Source organism: Trichophyton benhamiae (assembly GCF_000151125.1).
Source record: "Trichophyton benhamiae CBS 112371 chromosome Unknown contig01293.0, whole genome shotgun sequence".
NCBI classification, from domain to species: Eukaryota; Fungi; Ascomycota; class Eurotiomycetes; order Onygenales; family Arthrodermataceae; genus Trichophyton; species Trichophyton benhamiae.
This window is the reverse complement of record NW_003315113.1, coordinates 1,753,493-1,773,722: the sequence shown is the minus strand read 5'-3', so window position 1 is coordinate 1,773,722 and position 20,230 is coordinate 1,753,493. Positions and strand designations below refer to the sequence as shown.

Below are 20,230 nucleotides of genomic sequence, written 5' to 3'. Positions count from 1 at the left end.
CTCCCTGCTCAACATTAGTGGGGGGCCACGGACGTGCGAGCCTTGTTCGCATCCTTCATGACAGCAACAAGAACGGCCTTGCATTTGCGAAGGATTCATCTCCAATCCTATTACGAAGTGGGGTGAGCTTAGTCCCCTCGCATAAGATACCCCTGCCCGCAATGGAGTGCCTATCGATGGATCTATATAAACCATGAGGTCTCCCAAGACGAATCCTCCATTTCTTCCATTAGAATATAAGCCGTCACTCTTGAGAAGAAGAAAGCAGCAAATAATTGATTCTAATCTACCGAATGCGTGAAAATGGGTGGAGAATACAACCAAATTCCTAATGTCTTCCAGGAAGCAATAAAGAAGTATGAGGAAATCACGAAAAAGCCGCTGCTTGATCCCGCCTTGCTTGAAATCACATCCACCGACGCTCTGCTGGATAAAATCGAGAAGGAAAATGGCAAATTCGACGACTTTAGGTCAACCAGGCATGGCTTATTCGACGCGCTAGAATGTGCTCTGAAGCCCATCGAGCTGGTTGGGAATCTTGTGTCCGGGGCAGCTTCTATAGCGTTTCCTCCAAGCTCTCTTGTGTTTGGTTCAGTCCTTTATCTAATGGATGCCGCTAAAGGAGTTTCTGCTTCTTACAATGCTATCAAGGACTTGATGGACTCACTTGAGGTATGGTCTGTACGAGAGAATAAGGTTGTTCTTCAACTAACATAAAAAATATAGAATTTTACCGTTCGGTTACGCATATACAACCGCGAACTCATTTCAAATGAGTTGAGTAAACATCTTAGTGATATCCTTGTCGTTCTGATCGAGGTCTTCGCCTTATCCCGAAAGGCAATTAAGGGAGGCAGGTTTCTCAAGTTTGCCAGGAATGTTTTGATTGGTAATGACGACAAAATTCAGGAGGCAGTTGGAAGGCTCGCCAAACTCACTGAAACTGAGCACCGTCTTGTGGGTGCGGAAACATTGACAGAGACCAAGAAGACGAGCCGTGCCGTTGATGACGTCGCAATCAATCTCGCTGCCACCAGCTTGACAGTAGACAAAACAAGCCACTCGGTTTCTCAAATGAGTCTCGAAGTCACGGACATGAACCAAAAACTGAATAACCTCATACAAGAAACGGCATCGTCAAACGAGATCTCAAAAGCTGAACAAGACAGAAGTCATCAAGAGTTTATCAAAGGAGCACTCGAGCCTTCGGTCACTGCTTATGATTTCTACGATAAGATCAACAAGTCTCGAGTTAAGGACACTGGGGATTGGATCAGAAATGAACCATTTTTTATATCCTGGGTAGAGAAGAAGATACCTATTTTGCGAGTCTCTGGTAACCCTGGGGCTGGAAAGTCTTACCTCGCATCCAACATGATAACATATCTCAATGGCGAGTATCCACAGCTTGTGCAGCATTCTTCTCGTGTCTCAGTGGGATATTTCTTCTTCAAGGATGATAACCCGAAAACAATGTCTATTCACCAAGCACTTCGTGACATAGCATATCAAATCAGTCAAAATGACCCAGTTTATGCGAAGTATATTGTGACAAACGCCCTCACGGCCGAAGATGTTAGCACCATCGAAAGTGCCTGGCGAACGCTCTTCGTCAATTTCTTCGTCAAAAAGTCAAACGTGGCCAGCAGTGTTTATTTGCTTCTTGATGGGGTTGATGAAGCATTTGATGCCGAAATACAGCCGTTTTTTGATCTTCTTAAGGATATAAACGAAGGTACACATTTCAACCTCAAAGTCACTGAGACTTTTTTTTTTTTTTTTTTGGAGATTTTTGAGGGAGGCTTTCGTTAACGTCTTTTTTTAGTGACCGACAATCCTCGAATTCAGCTAGCCATAGTTGGCAGGCCCCAACTCGGCGAACTTATCTCTGAATCTCTTGAGGTGGATGATGTTCCTACGATCTATATCACAGAAAATAAAAACTCAACCGACATTATTTGTTTCATCGAGAATAATATCCGAAAGTCGAACATTCTTAAGAGAGTCTCGGGAAGACTACGATCCGAAATTGTCAAGAAGCTTTCTGATCGGGCTCAAGGCATGTTTATTTGGGTTCAATTAATGTTGAAAGAGCTATTGAAGAAAAGAAGCGAGTCAGCTATCCGCGAAGCCCTTAATTCTGCGCCTCGTGGCTTGGATGAAATGCTCTCCCATGTCCTCACAAGTTTCTCTTTGACTCTTGTTGACGATTATCCAGATACCCTAAACGAGCTGCTAGCCTGGGTAACATGTGCCCAGTGGCCCCTGACACTGAGAGAGCTTGATACGATTTTAAAGCTCAAATCCCCTGACGGGGAAGGTATGATATATCTGGAAGGACCCCTTCGGAGACAGTTTGCTTCTTTCTTCAACCTTAATCGCGAAGATGGATTAACTACTGCCGAACTACATCTTATGAATCCAAACGTTGCTGGCTCGGATGACGAAGAATATAGTGATGGTACCCAAGTGGAGACTTTTGAAGATGCAGATGATACAACTCAGTTTGACTCGAACCCAGACACAACGACGGTTACATTTTGCCATTCATCCCTAGGAGACTTCTTTCGGGGTACCAAGGGCAAAGTTTCCGCAGGTGACGGATATCCCAGTATCGGAGTCGACTTCAATGACGCTCAATTTAATGTCACGAAGTTATGCCTGGAGCTTTTGTGCAACGAAGATGGAGAGGATAAAGCCACAAGCTTAAGATATGATGCGGATGGGCACTGGCCAAAACACCTCCATATGCTTAGTGCATCTAAAAAGTCTGCGCTTGATATTTCGTGTGATGAAGAATCCATGTTAAAATCAGAGGACACAGCCGCAAGCTTACGATATTATGCAGCTAAGAACTGGCCAAAACACCTTCTTAAGCTTGATCCCTCAAAAATGATAAATGCGCAAAAGACACAGATAGTCACTTTATTGTGTCGAATGTTTACCCAACAAAGTACCATGAAGTATTGGATATTTACTGTCGGGCCACCATTCTTGACTACGGAAAACCTGGAACAAGTCAGAAAATGGCTGGATGATGAGCAAATTTTAGCTGAACTACCCCCTGATAGTCAAGAATTTGTCAGGTCAACTTCTAGCTCACCTGCAGACACATTTAAGTCATTAATCCAAGTTGTTGAAAGATATTGGCTCGGTGATTTACTAGGGCATTCCGAAACTTGCTGCGACATGGTTTTCAACTATTTTTGCCTTAGGGATGGGACTCCAGATCTGCAGCATGAAGGTTGCGACTCCGCCGCGACACTTATCTCCCTAGCCGAGCGGTTGGGCATGGAGAAAACAGCCAATTGGTATCGGAGAGTTGCTGTGACTTTACGTGACAAGGGTTTCCTTGAAGAGGCCTTGACGTACTTTACCAAATCATTAGAGCTTGACAGTACTCTGTGGCACTCTCGTGGTGGTATGGCAGCGACATATTTCCAGCTGGGGCAGTATGAGAAAGTTATTGAACTGCACGCATCATTAATATCCGAAGTTCAACAGGGTACGGGGGGACCAGCTGGAGTGAATAAGTATCTTCATGCAATGCATGAGGGGACGGCTGAATGTTATGCCAAACTGGGGAATACGGCAAATGCGTTGAAATATTACCAGAAAGGTCACAACGTTTCCCCTCAATGCAACAAATGTATCTGCCAACTCCTACTTTTGATGGATGCTCAGAACCTCTGCGAAGATATAATCTTGACACTGAAAGCTATGCAAGGGAAAATGACCCCAACTGGAGATTGTTCTTACTTGGCCGTCTTCGTATATATCAACTTTGATGTTAACTCGGATTACTTCAAACTTGTTGCGCGAGCTGCAAGAAAAACCGGTCAAGAGGATTTTTTCATCGATGCTTGCCGAGAGGCGATTCGTGTGACAAAAAGGCTGTTAATCTCGGTTGAATCAAGCAAGCTAGAGCTTTGTCTTGCGGATTTCTATTATAAGTATACAAGGGAACAAGCCAAAGCTCTAAGGATATGGAAAAAGCTGATTGAATCCTTTGCAGAACCAAGACTGGGAAGTGAAATATTCTTCGTCAAAGATGAGGCAACAGACCGGCTAGCTACGCATTACAGCCGAAAGCTATGGCAAGCAGGCATTGATTCTTCAGATGCAGAAAACGACGTCCAGAATTTAGAGCGCTTAGCGAAACAGGAGTCAAACCCTCACGGCAGCGGCTCCTCCATATCATACGCTGCAAATAAGGCTGCCATTCGCCTTGGGCTGTGGTATCGACTACAAGATAGAAAGGAGGATGCAGACGCCTGTTTTCGGCCATCGATTAAATACGCGCTTGAATTATTGTCAAGTGATGACCTGGAAAATGACACATTCGCTTACAAAACCCTTAGGGAGGTGCTCTTGGCTACCGGTGAGGATGGGCTCGTCATTCCCATTTTCTATTGCCTAGTAGCAATGCTCAATGATTCGACGAGGACTAAAACGGGGATGTGGAGGAGGGGAAATCAAGATGGAACCACTGGTGACGAGCCTTTCATTGGGGAGTGTAACGGATGCCAGAAACTACTTCGAGGGAGCGACAACGTCTACGTCTGCACTTATTGTCTTGGGATGATGTTGTTTTGCGAAAAATGTGAACAGCTCGCAAAAGATGGTGTGATACCTGAAGGGGTTTGCAGTATATCACATGTATGGATGCTTATCCCACGCAACCCCGATCCATATGTGACTGGCAAGTTTCGTATTGGAGGAGTTCTTGTTGATTTAGAAGCCTTTAAAAAGCAGCTAGCCAGGCGCTGGGGGCTTTGATGAGGATACATACTCAAGGCTAACGAGGGACAACGGCGATGCTCAGCATTTCTAGTAGTATTCTCGAATGCTACGTAATGTTTGGTTATGTCCAGGACACTGACGGAACCCCCCCCCCCCCCCCCCCCCCCTTCGTAGGAGCTGTCAATAGTGTCCAAGGATGCAGTGTTTTGATTGAGGCGGCTGTCTCTACTTCCTTCCGCCTTGCTTTCGCGGGCTAGAATATATGGAGATTTCGGTCTTTCCTATCGCGGAAAGTTGTGGTGTTTAGAAATATCAACTTCTCCTCCGCTTCTCTTCTTTGCTTCGCTTTGCTGTACTTACTTAAGGGGACTGTTTACATTTTCGCTTCAGCTTATTATGAAAAGAACTACATTGCATTTATTTTCATGCACCCGAGCGATTCTACCTCTCTGAGAAACAGGCTGATGTGCCTGATGCGGTCGGATCGCACAGACGAAGCGCGACCATTGCTTGCCACCCATCACCATCTAACTCCAACTTCCAGCTCCACTAGATATGCCGGTGAGGACAGCTCGAGTTGATCTCTCATCTCTCATCAGGCACGCCATTTTGGCATTCCTCGTGATATACCCAACCACCGCCGGGGCAAGTTGTGAATGCGGCTTCGTCATCAACGATACTCAGGACTACTACACTCACCTCATCCACAACAATTTCAGCACCTACTCGCCAACAAAGCCACTAAGTACGAACCCCAAGTTCACCCGTGACTGGGCAATTCAGAAATGGGGGTTGCCGGTGATGAACTGGGCGACCCCCTTGCCTATACTCAACCGCCCTGAGAATGTATACCTTGAAAATGGTCAGTTGACGCTGCGGCAAGAAGGGTATTCAAAGGAGTCTGTAATGTCTGCACATAACGTTAGCGTAGCGTCAATCGCCAGTCGTGCTTCCAATATCTTGCATGGAAGCTTTCGGGCAGATATGATAATGGAAAATGCTTCGGGAGGCAGCGTGGCTGGGTTTTTCTGGTATCGCGTCTGTACTCCTTATCCAAATTGGTTTCTCCTTTATGAGAAAGAGTGCTAACCGGGAGAACAGGATGACAAAAACGAAATCGATATCGAAATCCTGACGAGAGAGTTCAAGCCCGACTCCATGTTGGTTCATTACACCACGCATCCGGCCTTGGATGATCGAGGATGGCTGATTGATAATGCAACTGAGATCATTGCGTTAAAGGGACACCGGCCAGCCGAGCATTTCCAACTCCATCGGTTCGACTGGACAAAAGAAGAGCTGCGGTTCTACCAAAATTCGAAGGTAGTGCACACCAACAACCTCCGCATTCCAAAGGACGAAGGAAGCGTTTACCTGAACCTCTGGGCAGACGGGGGGATGTGGAGCGGATCTCCAAGCACGACCGACGTGTATCTCCGAGTCAAGCATCTTTCGATATACCACAACACCAGCGCAAGCGAGAACGGGACGGACACTGCCTTTTCCCGGCGGTGCCAGAGGGCTGGTGGCCTTTCAACTGAGACTGTATGCTATGATGTGCATATCAACAGCGGCTTGCAGGTTCCATCCTCCAAAAGTAAGAGTCTAGCGCCGCGCCCCTTCTGGGTGCTATTTCTCTTCTCTCTCGCCTTGGCCAGCGCCATCACTTCACTACCATGACTTTGCTGTAATAATATTCCTCCTGCCACCTTCCACCCCCTCCCCCGCCTTTTCTTTCTTTTCTTCTTTCCTTTTTCTTTTTTCCCGCAAGGTATTCATCTCTTCGAGGGTCCTCTTGACGTTGTATTAGTTATATCAATTTAATTGTTGGGTAAAAACACGTGTGCAGCTGCACCCTATATATCCCTGTCCACCTTTTGCTCCTGATTTCGGGCCTTTTTCCTTTGCTTTTTGTCCTCCGTTCCTCCGCAGCCACTCACAGCCCAGGTGATCGCAATCGGCTCCAGGCACTCGATGAATAATGCTCCCCACTGGCCGGATATTAACGGAGGCCGGTTCAATTCCGGCCTCTTGGCTGGTTCCAGTGCTCCTGGCCAATTGTAGGCGTGGCGATCGAGGTTTGACTTTGGACGACCTTGTAGCTTGCATGTACTATTCTGCGCCGGCTGGAGACAAAAGGAACATGAGAAACGACATCAGGGTGCCATCTTCAATCGAACTGCTCGTAAGTCCATCCCTGAGCCTTGAGGGAGAAGGGTTTAGAGGGGCGTATGGGACCTCACCGGGACTCCTGGAGGCTGAAATGTACTTTGATACCGCGTTTATAGACGATCTGATAATCTAATCTGTCAGCTGGCCAGACCGGGCCAGGCGGGTTTGGGTTCGCCAGCGCCGCCAACGACAGTTTACCTAATCAAGCCATGAGCCTCCTCTGCCTATTTGATATCGACGATATCAACATGGCAGGACTCTATATAAGCCCCAGGGACGATGCCAGCGTCATCTACGATGCATTTGCTGGGTTATACCCAAGAAAGCCGCCCTATTTCGTCATCTGATCAAGCAACGGCTTGTCAGGTCCCTCTCTTCCTGTCCAGCTTTCGTAATTAGTGCGTGAGGCCGGTATCAATTCCGGCCTCAAGAAGGATATATAATGCTGCCATTTTTCCCCTCCAGGTTCTCATTTTTCCCTTCCTTTTTACCATTTTACCCAGGCCAAATAGGTGAATCTGTACTTCGTTGCTGCACCATACCATTTCCCACGCCTGAAAAGCCCCTTTGCCCCTTTCATTTATATCTACTCCTTCCCCTATACATATATACATAGGCTCGCCACCCATTCCCACAGAGGAAGACGTACCTGTAACACCACACCCCCCCTACCATATCTTCAAGGCCCTTGTTCTTCCCCAGTCCTCCATCATCTATCACCATGACTCGTATCGAGGATGTTCCTACTTCAACCATGAAGGCCTTCCCTCATGTGTTTGACGATCCCCAGTCCATCCCCAAGTCCGTTGACCCCTTCACCATCACCGCTGCGTCAGGATTCATGCCTACCATCCTGCCAGCAACCACCCTGCCGGAGGTATTCGCTCCCCTATCCTCCATCATGGATCGTCTCCCTGTCCGCAGGGCCAATGGCACCCCCGGACTGCTTGCTACCTATGAACTGGGCGACGTCGTCCATGCAGAGCTCCCCGATCTCACGGATGAGATTGACAAGATTGTCACCCCTGATGGCAAGCCAGATCTATATATGCTTACAGCCATCTTCAGAGACTACTCCTTCCTTGCCTCCTCTTACCTCTTGGAGCCCTGCTGGAAGTCCTGGAACACTAGTCCTGACCAGAGCTATGGTCTTGGACGCGATAGACTCCCTCACTCTATTGCTGGCCCAATGTATAGGAGTGCCCAGATGTATGCTGTCCCTCCATGCTCCCTTCAGTCACCACTGCCGTATGTACGATGATGTCATGCTAACGTTGTTGACAGCTTGGATCTTCCTCCATTCCTTTCTTATGCTGCCTCATATGCTTTGTTCAACTATGCCCTTGCCGACACCTCCAAGGGATATGACTACTCTAACTTGAGGCTCATCCGTGGCTTCGAGCACGGTCTTGACCCTGCCAGCTCTGAAGCTGGCTTTATTCTTACCCACGTGTACATGGTCAAGGAGACTGGTTCCCTTGTCGACGGTGTCGTCCGCATCCTCAATGCCGTTGAGCAAGGTGCTGACCGTGCTACCGTCAATGATGCCTACCGTACCATCCTTGCTGGCATGACCAAGATCGAGGAATGCATGGAAGGTATGTCAGCCAATGCACTGCAACCCCTTTATAATGCATAGTAACTCAGCTCACATTGATACCTAGACATGTGGAAGAACTCCAAGCCAGGTGACTACATCTCTTTCCGTGTGTTCATCTTCGGCATCACCTCCCAGACCATGTTCCCCAACGGCGTCGTCTATGAGGGCATTGAAGATAACCAGCCCTTGAACTTCCGTGGAGAGTCTGGAGCCAACGACAGCATCGTAAGCCTATCTTCATACCAGCCGCAATATACGAAGATGGTCCTAGCTAACCTTGTTCTTCCTCTACAACTTATAGATCCCGCTACTGGATCATCTCTGCCAGATCCCCATGCCTGATACTCCACTCACTAAGATCTTGCATGAGTTCCGTGCTTACCGCCCATTGCCCCACCGCAAGTTCCTTGCCCATGTCGCTGCTAAGTCCGCCGAGCTTGACATCCCCAAGTACTCCATGCAGGACCCAGAGACCGTCTTCCTCTACCTAAAGACACTCGACCACGTTCGCAGCTTCCGATGGAGACACTGGCTCTTCGCCAGAGAATACATCATCAAGCGCACCTCCCACCCAACTGCTACCGGAGGAAGTCCCATCGTCACTGTAAGTTTCGTCTCCTCCCTTCCTGGCCTTGTTGATACGGCTATTAACCTGGTATATAGTGGCTTCCCAACCAGCTCTTTGCTGTCATGGATCTCATGATTGCCACTTATGACAATGCTGTCGTTCCGATGTTGAAGAACGGAGCTGGCACAAAGGGCGAGAACCTTGGTTCATTTGACAAGTACAAGGACCAGGTCGAAGAGATGATGGAGCTTGTACGAGACCAGAGGGATAAGCTGGATAAGGAAGTTCTCAAATGGTGCCAGGAGCGAGGTGTCCCAACCAACCAGTAAATTGGTTACTACCATACCCATTTCTTTCATTTATTCACTATCCTTTATTTTCTCCCTCTTTTATTTGTCCCAGAATCATTTTACACACGAATCATGAACTAGAATGGGAGGCATGTTGATTAGGGATATTGTTCCCATTTCTTAAACTGTCCCCTTAGCCTTACGACTATTATCAAGTATTTAGATTGAAGAATTAAAAGTCACCGATCATCTACTATCATAAATATAAGTTTTCATTGCATAAGAAACCATATACCGCTTAACTTATCGAAAAGTAATCCCTTTACTGCGTCCATACTCAATTGCATCTCTGCTAATTGGAGTCGCGGGGTTCAACAACAAGATCCTTTCTAGGTTCATATTTGGAGCATCCGCGAGTAACTTAACCGAGTACCCCGTAACTTCAGTAAGCGACAAATTTAGCATCTTTAGGTTGGGCATCGTATCAATAATGACTTCTGTGATGCTATCATTCATACCCATAATGCCAGGAATACCCAGTTCCGTTACTGAGCGTAAGTGCCCTTTCTTCATGAAAGGGACCAGCTCCTCTGCAGCGATATTGCAGTATGCAATATTAAGAACCGTTAAATCTGGAGTCAGACTTGATTCCAGGGCAGAAAAATATCCGTCAAGCATGAAGCCTACGTCGTATGAGAGGCTGTAAAAGTTTATTTCCCTCAATTTTGAGAGGCCATTTAGGAAGCTGTATACGGGTATGGTCCCAATAACTGGATCGACAAGAACAGAGTTCAAAGTTAATTCTTCCAAGCCCGTTGGCAATGCCTTCAGTGCAGCATCCAAGGTGAACTTGCTGAGGGAAAGTGCACATAGAGACGGGTGATCAGATAGGTCTGTGTCCACGCCATGGAGCTCCATCTCTACATCAACGCCAGAAACCTCTAGATTTTCAAGCACGGGCATGGTATCCTTTAATGAGCTCTATATATATCCAAGATTAGCGATAATGCTTACATGCCATGACTGCGGATATAGTGCATCTTACATCAAAGAAGAATGGGTTCGTGACGGTCATCTCATAAAATGTGAGGCATAAACTTCGCATCCGTGGTGCAGGAGAGCAACTCTTCCAATCCTGTCGTTTCTTTGCTTCACCCAGTAAAAGCTTGGCGTATTCGAGAGTATGGCATGCTGCGAGCAGAGAGTTGAATTCTGCAGAAGTCAGCTCACGGTGCCAGATAACCAACTGTTTCAGGCCAGTAAAATTATGGAGTATTTTGATGTCCTCCGGTGCTGCTAATTGAACATTCAAACTAAGTTCGACGAGTCTTGGACATCTCGAAAGGAGCCGTAAAGTTTTCGAGGCGTTTTGCGGAGTAACGCAGCCAACAACGGCAGATTCTATGGACTTAGCATGCCGCACGCAATATGTACGAACTGCCTGGAAGGGAACAGTGTGTTGTCTCGCGAGAGTGAAATCCACCCGTGAAAAGGCTTGGCCCAGAGACACGGTTAGCCGACTCCACCTTTTAGAGACCCGAAGCAGTTTTCTGTTTATCCATCAAGGACACGTTCATCAGCGGGATTCTAAGTAAAGACGGGATGTAGCGGCTGTCACCTACAGCAGCGCTGGTACATTGAAATGCTGAAGAACCATGGCAATAATTTCGGGAGGGAACAAAGAAAATGGATCCCGCCGTGGTGGGTTTATAACTCGATCAAGTTTCGCTTTGAGAGCTTCGATTTTCTAACAATTCTGAGTTAGCTTGTATTCGAATATGAATAGAAGGAAGAAGGTTCACCCACAGATCGATTACCATCCTCTGAGTCCACTGATTTAAGAGCGTGCTCATACAGTCTTAGGGCATCTTCGAATCTCTTCTTCAGCTGTAGAACCTGAGCAGTACGCAGATAGCCCTATGTGAAACGTTAATATTGTTTGTGTGCAGAATTTGTCTATTGCTAGCGGGGTATGTATATGGGATTTCCTACTCGTGCGTCTGACTTGTCGAGTTTGAGCATTCGTCTCCCGTCCTTGAGGGCTAGGTCCAAATCGCCCAGTTTGCAGTATGTAGCGGACCTGTTGTCCAATATCCTCATTCTATCATCTTCTGCTTGGTCCAAGGCCTGGATTTAACATTACTTGATGCATTAGAAACGACTCAATTATGGTCTTCAAGCAGTGGAGTAAGTTACCGTCGTGAAAGCCGTCAAAGCATTGGCATAGTTCCGTTGCGCGTACTGGCTTTGGCCGTAGGCTAGAAGTGCTCGCCTATCATCAGCAGCACCTAGATCGCCGGCTGGATCCATAAAGACGTTGGTGTTAGCTCGTGAAGCAGTAAAGTGCACGGCGGCTAATCATGAGACGTTGGATTTAACTAAACTCAACACGGTCCGGGTTGCGGCTTAAATAACAACTAACTAACTTAGTTAACTAGTTAATAATCCCTGCATCGCCAACTGGCAAGCAGTTAAGCAGCGAATTCGGAACTTAGATTCTATTACTACCTCACTAGTTAGTGAGGTAGCTATCTCGGCAATTTAGGTACATGGCTCCTACGGATACTCTTCTTTTTACGGTTTAACTACGGAGGTTAGCTACTTATAGCACTTACTAGTTCATTCCTTGGATTATTCCTTGGATTATTTTCGTGATAAATTACTAGTTAGTCATTAATTGTTGACCATGGGCTAGTTATGGAGTAATGATACTCCCACAAGCCTAGTAATTGCTCTAGACTAAACTGTGTTTCCAAGTGTCAGTTAAGTGCTGATGATGCCCTCTCCATGGTCTATCTACGGGATAAGCGATTTCAACTCTCATCGGACGGTTTAAGAAGCTAGTTAAGGCATTGAGCTTCACTAACTCTCAGTGAGGAGACTGGTCTATGACGACATGCCAGAAAAACAGCCAAATTTGCGGTCACAAGTCGCTCGTGTGTCTTGCAAGATATCGCAATCACGGTTGGTGTATGCGTATGCACCTATAGATGACTGGGGCTGCAATGGAAGAAAGCAGAACTTTGTCAATTAACGTCCTGAAACCAGCTAGTTATAGCCTTGTATACAAAACTGACTCCGAGGCGGATAAAGGTGCTGTCTGCCAGTTGACTATAAGATTAGCATACATAGGACTTCACCTTTGCCCTTGTCGTTCTATGGGATTTCTTGTCAGTATGGGTAGTTGTGATTTGCTTTTAGTCCAGCCGTAGTACAGTTGAAAAGTAGTGTCCGAAGTTTTTAAACGTGGTTCATCCAGCATTTATTTAGTTACTTCTGGCTCGTGAATTTGACATTAGTATCGACACCCAGGAACTAGGTATAGAAGCTCCATTCACTAGACAGGAACTCGAGAGGCCTGAGTATGGTATCCTTCCTATGAATTGACAGGGCTTCCTGATCTTTTTTTTTTTTTCTCTCTCAAAGGCATTTTGCCCCACTACGTCCAACATTCCTAATATACACAAGTTTCAGCATGCAGTTTTGTCTTCCAAGATCTGTCGTGCGTTAGTTGCATTGCATTTGGTATTTGGTAGGACGGGCGGGTATCTAATGATAACCTCTTCGAAAATATATCGAAGCACGGCCGGCTGTTTTGGGAATAAGGTAGAATTTTCGCAAAGTCGGAATCCAATGGATAGACCACTATACGTCCATGGGGGTTGACTTGCATTTACGTTTGAAGGCAAAGAAAATATATTATTATAAAATGCAGTAAGTAATGCAAATATCCCACCCGACCTTGTCCAGTCCTATACTCCACTACTTAATGAGATAGTGAAATACACTTTTTTCGTACGCTTGTGCAATCAAGAAAAACTCCATATTCGCCAGGCAAGTAACACGGTAACGAAAATTCAAAGATAGTTGGGAAAAGGAAAGAGCTCGAGAATGTAGAGAGGCATGAATGTAAATGGTGGCTCACAATGGCTGGGTATTCTCGCATGAAAATAAAGAAAATGTGTAAAAAAGAAAGGGTATTAAATGAATAGTTATATGGTAGTCAAGAAAGGAAGAAGCCTAGGATGCCGATGAGTAAGAACATAAGAGAAAATGGCAGTGGACGGAAGCTCGAGCATGCGCCTGAAGGAAGTGAAGCAGTCACGAAGTTCGGCCCACAAGCAACGTTGACTTGAGTTGCAGCCGTGACATAAACTTCTGAAACAGGCTGCTGCTTGTTTCCGGCCGCCTGACGAAGTACTTTCATAGTAGGAGGTAGACATTTCCCGCACTTTGGTCGTCCGGCAGAAAGGGAATAGCCCAAGGTGAGGTGGTAGATGTACACGTTCGCCGTCATACTGGGGTCAGTAATTGCTTCTGCAAAGCAGTAGTTGTTCGTCTCTGGGTTCGTCAGGCATGTTGCATCACGCATAGCTCTGTATGCCAGGAAGCCAGTCTTGGCAGCAATGACCAACGGGTTTCCTTTGGTCAGGTCCTCATTGCAGACACCTTTCTTCCCAATTTCCTCGGCGTAATAAGACAGTAGGGAGGTGCATTTATCTGCATCTACAGCACATGCCGAACCAAGAGTCTGGGTGATGGAGGAAAAGGTCTTCGTTTTCTGGAAAAAGGAGCTGGATGTGGTGAGAAGGACGGATATGGGGATGCAGTCATTGAAGGTGGCATTTGACAGAAAGCTGTCAAAAAATTCCATGCAGCTTGTGGTTGTGTTCTCGCTGCGATTGGTATCGAAGGCGGTAGGGGCAGGGCCGACGGAAACTGTGGGGGATGCAACGATAATACTGGTTTTTACCGGATCGCCAGAGTGCGATGGCTTTAAGATGACTGAAGGCTTCGTAGTTGGAGTGGCTGTCTCACGGTCTGGAGAGTCCCTTTTTTGTCGCTGGTGTTGGATGACGATATTATTATTAGCAGTGTCTGTTGGCGCTGATAGGCCTGCATCGACATTGATCGGCCGTAGTTCTACAGCCAGACCAGAACCAAACTGACGGTTGTCTAGAAGAGTGTCACCGGGCGCGATGTTTGGGTCTGGCAAAGCCCTGATACTGTAAGCGCTGGCGGGATGTATTATTACAGCCACCAGCAGGTGAAGTATCAAAGCCCAAGATATGACGGCTACGAGGGTAGTTGTTGGCGGGAAAAGCTGCAGCCGTGGACGAAGCGCCATCCCACCCTTAGATGTCTTTCACCTTCACTCCTATACTCAGTATGGAGTATCAAATGCGGAACTAGCGGATTAATTATTGGATTAAGGCGTAGTAGATGTTGAAGTTGGGATGTCATAGGGTCGTAAGCGAGCGTGTCGATCAAAGAATGGCGCCTTGGAGCAGGACGAAAAGAGAGAATAAAATTCCATGGGCTGGCCTGCCCATGATAATAATTAATAACTAAACGAATGAACGGCCCTGACAGACAGGACAGCTGTCGCCTTGGTGAAAGGGCGAAAAAATGGAAAGAGGAAAAGGGAGCGAGAGAAAGAAGGTGTGGATGGGAATGATAAATATAGCCCCTGGGCCTGGCCTTACGCCGCCTGCCCGGAAGCTCGCATGAAAGGCGTTAGCACCGGCTCTAGATTCTCAGCTGGCCGAAGGAATTTCGACTGGCTCGTTAATGCGTTGGACCTCTGTCCCTGACAGGGCAGCCCCCGTTTACTGGTAACTTTGCCTTTGTGGGTGTTAGAGATGTTTGCTTTTTTCCTCCCCTCTTCGTGTCCTCTTTCTTTTTTGCCTCTGGTTTTGGAGGAATTGCTGCGGACGGGGTGTTGTAGTGCAGTTGGCCCTGACACATTATTCTTTTCCAGGGGTTTCGCATGCTGTCCCTTTTAGTGGACGGCTAGTCGCAGATGGGGCCTCCACTTGCTTTTACTTCGGTCGCCTTGCCTGGCCGATGAAATCGCTTCCTACAGGCACATCTTGACAGGGTCCTGTGGCCGGAGATGAGGAAAAAGGCCATCGTTCTCCGTATAGAGAAAGCTTAGAGCTATGGAGACACCGGTCAATATGATGTAATCACTAGATGTCAAAGGGACAATGAACCGATATCTCACTTGCATCTCGGCCCCATAGTGATAAGATGCCACTGAACTGTCAATCCCAGATCATCGTCTTCCAGAGAATTCCACCACGAGGCCAAGCCCGTGCCTGGGCGGAAGCTGCACAGAATCGCTAGTTTCGAGACAAGACCCCAAACTCCTGGTTCAAGGCACGGCCCTCGCTTAAAAACTTGCAGCATCCAACATTCTCACTACTGGCTTTCTCCGTATCAACCAATTGTCACTTGGGTTTGCAGGGCAAAAGGCTCGGTCGAGGAGCGATTAATAACGGATACACGGGGGTTCCGCCAGCCCTGCAGCTCTAAGATGCGTGATCCAGGTAGACACAACGGTACACTTACCATAACAATATAGGTAGCCAATCGCCATGGTCGCCTTGTCAAGCCTATTTATATATAATACTGCGAATCTCCGGACTGGGATGCCTTGGATACCATGGTCGAGGCTCCTCTCGCCGCCAGGCTATGCGGCTTTGACTCTATGGCCTCTGACCTTCGCATGGGTAGGCGACTCTTTGGTTGGAATACATGCCGGTCAAGGCACTTACGCAGCAGCCAACATATCCTGCCATCGAATGCCTAGGCTTCCGTAGATAGTGATGCAAGATGGTCCGGCCGCCGTGGACGGGCATCCAGTATTGCAAACCCCCCTCCACCCCCCCCTGGCTGGCTGGCACCCGTAAATCGTGGCAGACGACGCCAGGTAGACCGCACTCTGCTGCGAGGAAGGCGTCCACGGTCCTCCCTCCCTTTCATCTCAGCTCAGCTCATCTCGTCGTGTCTCGTCATGTCATGTCTTGTCTTGTCCCTGGGCGTCCATCATGTCCGTGATGTTTCTTGCATCTTCGACGTCTGACGTCCGGCGTCTCTAACTACGACTATCCACGTGACCTATGAGAGGTCCCCGCCATCGCCTTCTCTGCTCTATAAAACAAGCAAGAAGCAAGCGCAGGACGGAAGAGAAGAGAAGCGGACGATGCGATAGCCAGAGACAACCAACGGCCAGCTTGATACCACACACAGCATCATGGCGGCAGGCTCTCCCAACCTCTACTCGTTCCCCGAAGCGGGCGACCTCCAGAAACAGCTTAGGAAGTATGTGCTGCAATCACAGAACGCCGCGTTAGCAAGACACTCGACCTTCCGCGTCGCCGTTTCAGGCGGCTCGCTCCCAGCGGTTCTGGCGAGCTCTCTGCTTGCTCCCGGTGACGGAACGGATGAAGACACGCCTCAGTTTGCCTCGTGGGATATCTTCTTCGCGGACGAGCGAGTTGTAGCCCTTGATCACCCCGATAGCAATTATGGGCTGTTGAAGAAGGAGTTGCTCGACAAGATACCAACAGACCAGCTTGGCCAGCCGACGGTTCACCCCATTGAGCTAAACGACGATATCCAGGAGGTGGCCGATCAGTATCAGGACGAGCTGAGACGCTCGTTTGCCGCCAAGGATAGTGTCAAAACGCCTGTTTTCGACCTTATTCTGCTTGGGTGCGGGCCAGACGGCCACACTTGCAGCCTCTTTCCGGGGCATGAACTGCTGCTGGAGAAGGACTCATGGGTCGCCCCCATAGAAGACTCGCCGAAACCACCGCCGAAGAGAATCACGCTGACCTTGCCAGTAGTCACTCACGGATTAAGAGTTGCTTTCGTCGCTACAGGCGGTGGCAAGAAGGAGATACTGTCCCAGATATTTGATCAAAGCGAGGGCAGATCGCTTCCCTGTGCGATGGTCAATACTGCTGCTGGTGAGAAGGTTAGCTGGTTCACCGACTCAGCCGCTTCCCAACATGTTAGGTTCCCCAAGCGCGAGAACCTCTAGCTCTTGTGTGCTATGTTATGATAAACGAATGTTAAAGGAAAAAGGAGCAGAACTGTTGGGCCGATACACTCGGGCAGGAATTTTAAAAGGCATGGGAATTCCTCGGTATAATATGGGGGATATTTGTTAGAACAGCCATCAGCCCACAGGAAGTAGCTACGACATGATCAACTATTTTAATTATTTGTCTCTCTTTTTCATTTTGCCCGCCGGGCCTGGTAGATAACAAGTCTCATAAGCTGCCGGGGATATATAAGTCATATTCATTTCCCATACAATTTACCATAGTGTCGTGCGTGTAATTGTGACGATGTGATCTCTGTGTAATGCTGCTCACTATATTGGTATTTGGTCGTTTATTTAAATTGCTATCCTCCCGTCTCTCCTGTTCGGACTTGGGACTAAGATGCGCCAAAGCCCCCAACCACCTTTCAACTGCACGCAACCACCTAGTATCATTATCCCTTCTCGAGGATATCGTTCTCCTTACTTGATTCCTCCTGGCCATTGTTACGCTCCTTTACATCCATCGAGTCAAGAGAAGAATCGCTGGAACGTCATGCCAATCCCAACACGATCGCTATCAGTTCGTGAACCTCAGAAAAAACAAGCGGTCAACGGAGATTCAACGGTATGCGCAAAACATGATGAAGCAAGCCTTACAGCCTAAGCATAAGAAAATACGGACCCCTTTCAAGTCGAAATGACCAAGAAGGCTAACTGAAATGCCCGTCTGCGGAATAATAGTTGTCGTTGTCACCCATCAAACAATCACAGTTACCGCTCGGCAGTCGAAGCTCAGGGTCCAGACGATTAACCACCAGCTCGGAGATCTTACACTACGAAAGCAGTAGCGGACTTGGAATTACATATGGGAATGCGAATGGTGGCGGAAGCAGCAATGGCATACCGGAGAAGAAGAGCTTTCTGCCCCAGAGGCGAACGATTCCTAGGCCGCAGAGTCTACAAATACCGCAGTCAACGGTACAAAGTGTCAGGTCAAGACAGCTGGGGGAGAACCGATTAGAAGGTATTAAATCTACAAGGACTGCGCAGTTGCCTTCTGAGAGTGCAAATTCACGTCCAGGTTCCTCCAGAGCCAGGTCACCAACGAAGCCGAAACCAGAACCTAAACGAGCCCTGGCCAAACCTCCCAACTCTGCACCGCCGGCGAGACAAATGCGCTCCTCGTCACTGCTACACCCAGCTGCGCCAAAGTTAGTCAATATTGCTTCGCATGCGAGGCATCAAAGCCAGATAATTAATCTCGACACGGCAAAATCGAGGCCGCAGTCAAGTGGCAGACCTAGCTCGTACTACCCAGGGTCAAAGCTTGCAGGCGCTCCATCACCAACATATCAAGCGCGGTTTGGTCTTAAGAAGCCTTCCAAAAGCACCACAAACTCACCGGAGACGCTTTTTGAGAACCCTTCGCCTTCACCCACCCCTCCCGAAAACCAGCTGTCCCCAGAACAGACACTTGCATTACAAACTGAGCTTCTACAACTTCACGTCCTACACTCACAAGGTCTTCAGACAAAAGCCAAATGGGAAGCTCATGCCGAAAGGCATTATAGGAAGCTGCACGAGTCTGTTAAGGCGAGTTATAGGCGGGAACAAGAGAGATATAAGTACCAGAATCTCCAAGCTGTCAAGAAGTTTGAAGAGAAATCGAGGAACTTGAGCAGTGGACATGACTTTAATATTCAGATGGGGATACTCTCACGAGTTATCCAGGAGGTAACTCACCTTACAGAGTCAGAGGACAGCCAGTATAATACTGTCGTTGGAGTCTTCGAAGAATGGACCCAACATGTTGCCAAGCTCAAGCAGAGCAGGGAATTAAAGGATGATGGTGAAGTAAACAGAGATAAGCTTCTGTCAAACATTGACGAAGACGGGGAGATGCAATTCATCGACCCCTTACCTCCACAATGGAAGGAGGACATTGCAGCGTTATCGGTGCAACTCTCCCAGCTGGCTGGTAACCTGGATGATCTGGATATACCCAAGACGACTGATACAGATAAGTTTGGCAGGCCAGTTGACTATTCTGAGTCTGCTCTACTGAAGACTGTTACCGGGCATAAATCCCTGGTATCTTCGATGATCGAGGAGCTGGATATGATTTACAGCATTGAGATGGAGATTATGGAATTCGAAATCCTGTGGATGGAACGCGCGCTGGAGAGTGTTGGAGGTACGACTGAGTTATGATGCGTCTATAGATGAATATGCCCAACTCATGATGTTATGGATATGACCACCACGCTGCTAGTTACCTATGATATTCTGCACAATCAATAGCGAATGGCACAAAGAAGTTACTGTCGGAACATGGACCACAGGACCATGGGACAAAAAGGCCTTATGCCCCATGTCCACAACGGAACATGAGCCATCTGCGAGTTCTACAGACACAAGAGGATGACTAATCCTGACAGTTACACTTTGCAGACCCGTAGATGTAGATTACATAATAAAGCCAGGACGATGAGGTCATCATTAGATCACGTGATTTATTATCTAATCAACTACCAGGAGCTTGTGGGGTAACTAGAAGAGACGACAGCGTCGGAAAAGCACGAATTCGGGAGCAATAACGAACAAACGAGAAGTCATCCTGAACAATATCTCGAACGGCTGATTTTGCGGACACGAGGCAGAAGAGATCTTCCAGGGGCTGTCTACGATTCGTAGGAAGACGCGAGATCTCGGTACCTTTTCAGTGGCGTTTCAATTCTCCTAATAGCACTATTTCGGCGTGCCTGGAAGTGGCCTCCTGGACTCTGCTATAGCTTACTCCAAGCTGCTTTTTGTGTGCGTGGAGCTTCATATGATTCCAGACTGAAGCCTGGGGTTGAAATCTCTCCTTTGCCCCTATAGAGTGTGACAGAAGCCATTTAGACAAGCTCTTTATATCCGAACAAGTGTTAATTCAGCATCAGCACCGCGATTTTCAGCCCCTTGCCACCCACATATTTGCACCTTCTATCCGGATGGGAAGGCTATTCGGGACGACCGTG

At 47.7% G+C, this 20,230-nt stretch overlaps 7 protein-coding genes across 7 annotated transcripts; 5 read left to right on the top strand and 2 right to left on the bottom strand.

The window, feature by feature from the left end:
- Positions 1–303: 303 nt before the first annotated feature.
- Positions 304–4,779, top strand: ARB_04586 (NACHT and TPR domain protein; the record flags this gene model as incomplete). Its single annotated transcript, XM_003017658.1, has 3 exons — positions 304–672; positions 727–1,735; positions 1,826–4,779. 3 exons carry the CDS (start codon positions 304–306, stop codon positions 4,777–4,779), a joined length of 4,332 nt encoding a protein of 1,443 aa, XP_003017704.1.
- A 519-nt stretch (positions 4,780–5,298) lies between these two features.
- ARB_04585 (uncharacterized protein) lies at positions 5,299–6,423 on the top strand (the record flags this gene model as incomplete). The annotated part of the gene is made up of 2 exons (XM_003017657.1): positions 5,299–5,664; positions 5,845–6,423. 2 exons carry the CDS (start codon positions 5,299–5,301, stop codon positions 6,421–6,423), a joined length of 945 nt encoding a protein of 314 aa, XP_003017703.1.
- Positions 6,424–7,636: 1,213 nt separating this feature from the next.
- ARB_04584 (uncharacterized protein) lies at positions 7,637–9,412 on the top strand (the record flags this gene model as incomplete). Its single annotated transcript, XM_003017656.1, has 5 exons — positions 7,637–8,163; positions 8,200–8,513; positions 8,580–8,740; positions 8,817–9,119; positions 9,179–9,412. 5 exons carry the CDS (start codon positions 7,637–7,639, stop codon positions 9,410–9,412), a joined length of 1,539 nt encoding a protein of 512 aa, XP_003017702.1.
- A 264-nt stretch (positions 9,413–9,676) lies between these two features.
- ARB_04583 (Leucine Rich Repeat domain protein) lies at positions 9,677–11,030 on the bottom strand (the record flags this gene model as incomplete). The annotated part of the gene is made up of 3 exons (XM_003017655.1): positions 9,677–10,354; positions 10,419–10,923; positions 10,996–11,030. 3 exons carry the CDS (start codon positions 11,028–11,030, stop codon positions 9,677–9,679), a joined length of 1,218 nt encoding a protein of 405 aa, XP_003017701.1.
- A 2,346-nt stretch (positions 11,031–13,376) lies between these two features.
- On the bottom strand, positions 13,377–14,501 carry ARB_04582 (uncharacterized protein; the record flags this gene model as incomplete). Its single annotated transcript, XM_003017654.1, has 1 exon — positions 13,377–14,501. One exon carries the CDS (start codon positions 14,499–14,501, stop codon positions 13,377–13,379), a length of 1,125 nt encoding a protein of 374 aa, XP_003017700.1.
- A 1,911-nt stretch (positions 14,502–16,412) lies between these two features.
- ARB_04581 (uncharacterized protein) lies at positions 16,413–17,204 on the top strand (the record flags this gene model as incomplete). The annotated part of the gene is made up of 1 exon (XM_003017653.1): positions 16,413–17,204. The coding sequence occupies one exon, from the start codon at positions 16,413–16,415 to the stop codon at positions 17,202–17,204; it is 792 nt and encodes a 263-aa protein (XP_003017699.1).
- A 406-nt stretch (positions 17,205–17,610) lies between these two features.
- On the top strand, positions 17,611–19,639 carry ARB_04580 (uncharacterized protein; the record flags this gene model as incomplete). Its single annotated transcript, XM_003017652.1, has 3 exons — positions 17,611–17,835; positions 17,982–19,404; positions 19,512–19,639. 3 exons carry the CDS (start codon positions 17,611–17,613, stop codon positions 19,637–19,639), a joined length of 1,776 nt encoding a protein of 591 aa, XP_003017698.1.
- Positions 19,640–20,230: the final 591 nt, after the last annotated feature.